Genomic DNA, 2737 nt, shown 5'->3' on the forward strand with positions numbered 1-2737 from the left:
TACTGGCGAGTGAACGGAAACAAACACAAACCAGGACTTAACAGTTCTACTGGCTAGTGAGAACAACACTGAGACGTTAGACAAACGACGACAAGGACCCGACGAGGAACACAGACAACAGGAGGGTTTAAATACACACGGGGTAATCAAGGGAATGAGACACATCTGGGGAGCAATCAACGGGGAGGACAGGACAGAGACTCACAGGAACACAGGACTGAACACAGAAAAACTCAAAATAAACAGAAAACCACGGATCATGACAGTTATATTTACAAGGAAGTTGTCACAAAAGAGATTTTACTGCATAGTCTGGACAAATTTAAATGAATTTTAAAAATCTGACTATAAACATATCCATGAGTCTCTGATTTGGGCTACAAAAAGAAAAGAAGAAGAAATATAATTGCAACCTGACCTATTTTTATCATTTTTAGTTTAGCGATTCAATTTTGTAAATCATCTACAATGGTTATAAATAAATAACCTCAGAGTTTTAGGATGTTTTATGATTGATTGGACTTGTGAGGTGATGTTTCAGTTTATTTATTGTTTTATCGTTGATAACATCAGATGCTTCCTACCTATGAAATATGTCACCTCAGGGAACAAAGTGTTTAACTTCTCATTTTTTGTAGCAATGAACTGTGCAGCAATGCAACATTTCAGTTGTTTGTGATTTGAACATCAGTTTAGTGAATTTCAGTCTTAATTTTCATTTATATAATTGTAAAAAGTCTGTTGTGTTTCTGTTATCTGGAAAAATACAGATGCAGATTTAAATTATCATTCTCAGATGCACGTTTCTTTGAATCTGGGTTTTTCTTAGTAACTGAGCAGATTTATCTTAATGTTGTAAATTTGAACTTGCACTACAATTATTTATTTATGCATTTTTATCATTGTGCAAATTTGTATGCTTCCATTTTGCTTCTATAACTGAGTTTCCCAACTGAAGGACATTAAAAGATATTTCTGTCTCTGTTTCAGACACAAAGGATTTATCTATTCACGTTCAAAAAAAAGAGGGTAAACATCTTTCATCTGTGTATTTTATATTGTGCATCATGTTTGCATGCTAGGTTATCAAGTATTGATCAGATATCCATTCCCCTCTGATTTTCTGTTCACTGTTCAGCAGATGTTCAACAACCGGACAGGAAGTCCAAAATGTCTCCAGCGGTTCTGGTGGTTCTCATCAGTCTCGTCGTTCTCTTGGCAGCTGCTGCTAGCGGCCTGGGTCTGAAAAAATTTTACCTGTGAAAATATGAAGAGAAGTCAAATAAACAAACTCTTAATATTAAATTTATATTTAAATGTGATTAAAAAAATTTTTTTTAGCAAAAAAACATTTTATGTCTTGTCTTTTATTTGTTTTTATCTGCTGGTTTTGAATATTCTTCATAGTCATTATTAACATAACCAGTTGAAAAATTCAGCAGCTATTAAACCAGAAACTGAAATCACAGTAGCTTCTGGAGTAAAATGTCATTAAATAAATGCTACTTTTTACAAAGTAAGTTTGTAAATAATGAGAAATGTTATTTTGCATTTAAGTGATCATAATTATTTTTCTTTAACCAGTTGCACTTTATATAACGAACAACAAAGCTCTCCAAAGCCTGAATGAGGAGATCGACATGTTGAAGAAAAACATCTCACGTGAGACTCAGAGTTTCATTTAGAGCTGTCAGATCTGGGATTTTAATTATTTTAACACTGTTGGAAATATTTAAATATTCATCAGGACTTCATTTTCTTTAATTCAGCAGAAAACATTCAGTTCAGTTTATTTATGTAGCGCCAATTCACCACAAATGTGAGGCATTTTGCAAAAAATATTTTAAATGATTTCCAATTAATTAACCAATCTAGTTAAAATTAGTTTTAACTAGATTGGTAACTAGTGGCTGCTGGTAACTGGCTCAGAACCAGCAGCCGTCTGCCACAACCACCGTTTGAGAAGTCGGAGCACAGACACAAAAAAGAAACAGAAAAACTGATGTAAAAAACTTTTTGTGTTAATGAAAAGTAAAGGTTAATAGAAGACTTTGAACCTAGATATTTAATGTTGGATAAAATCAACCTGTGATCATTGTCAAATATTAACTGGCTTTACTGTCAAAAACATTGAGACTGAAAATAAAGAGGAAGTGATGAAGAGGAAGAGCCAAATTAATCTTCTACCCAAGTTAAGAGATAAGCATCAGTGAGAGAATTTTGTTTGTTTTCTGTTGAGCCCTGCAATAAAGGAGTCTGTCATACTTCAGTTCCAACATTTATTTTGACATTTATTTTTAAACAGAAAGCATCGACCAGCCTACATCTCCACCACCAGCAACGTGTCCATCTTGTCCCGCCACGCCTTCTAGTCCTACTTCTGGAACCACAGAACCGCTGCTACCAACAAGTCCTCCTTCAACAAGTCCTCCTTCAACAAGTCCTCCTTCAACATGTCCTCCTTCAACATGTCCTCCTTCAACATGTCCTCCTTCAACAAGTCCTCCTTCAACATGTCCTCCTTCAACATGTCCTCCTTCAACATGTCCACCAACTAATACAACAAGAAGTAAGTCCAGGATTTGATCTTTGTTTCATTTCTGTCCTCTAATGATGTTAAAGAGACACTGATGGACTGACAGAGACAGGAAGTTAGATTGTAGCTGCAGGACAGAAGACGCCTCCTGCTGTCTCCAAACCACACAAACATCTACAGAGATTTATTCCTCCTGGTTCA

At 35.3% G+C, this 2737-nt stretch overlaps 1 protein-coding gene across 7 annotated transcripts in view; it reads left to right on the top strand.

Moving 5' to 3' along the window:
• Positions 1-2737, top strand: part of LOC106955897 (CD209 antigen-like protein E) — a 41171-nt gene that overhangs the window by 24607 nt on the left and 13827 nt on the right. For 2 of the 7 annotated variants that reach the window (XM_015046334.1, XM_015046344.1), the window contains exons 4-7: positions 991-1029; positions 1139-1240; positions 1585-1662; positions 2306-2569. The exons of 4 other annotated variants lie outside the window; for them this stretch is intronic. In XM_015046334.1, the coding sequence (XP_014901820.1) occupies positions 991-1029; positions 1139-1240; positions 1585-1662; positions 2306-2569 (483 nt within the window). The remainder of the gene's footprint in view (positions 1-990; positions 1030-1138; positions 1241-1584; positions 1663-2305; positions 2570-2737) is intronic. One more of the 7 variants, XM_015046352.1, reaches the window with a different exon arrangement.

This window comes from Poecilia latipinna, unplaced genomic scaffold (genome assembly GCF_001443285.1).
Source record: "Poecilia latipinna isolate Pla-1442-1.1 unplaced genomic scaffold, P_latipinna-1.0 Scaffold39, whole genome shotgun sequence".
Lineage (NCBI taxonomy): Eukaryota > Metazoa > Chordata > Actinopteri > Cyprinodontiformes > Poeciliidae > Poecilia > Poecilia latipinna.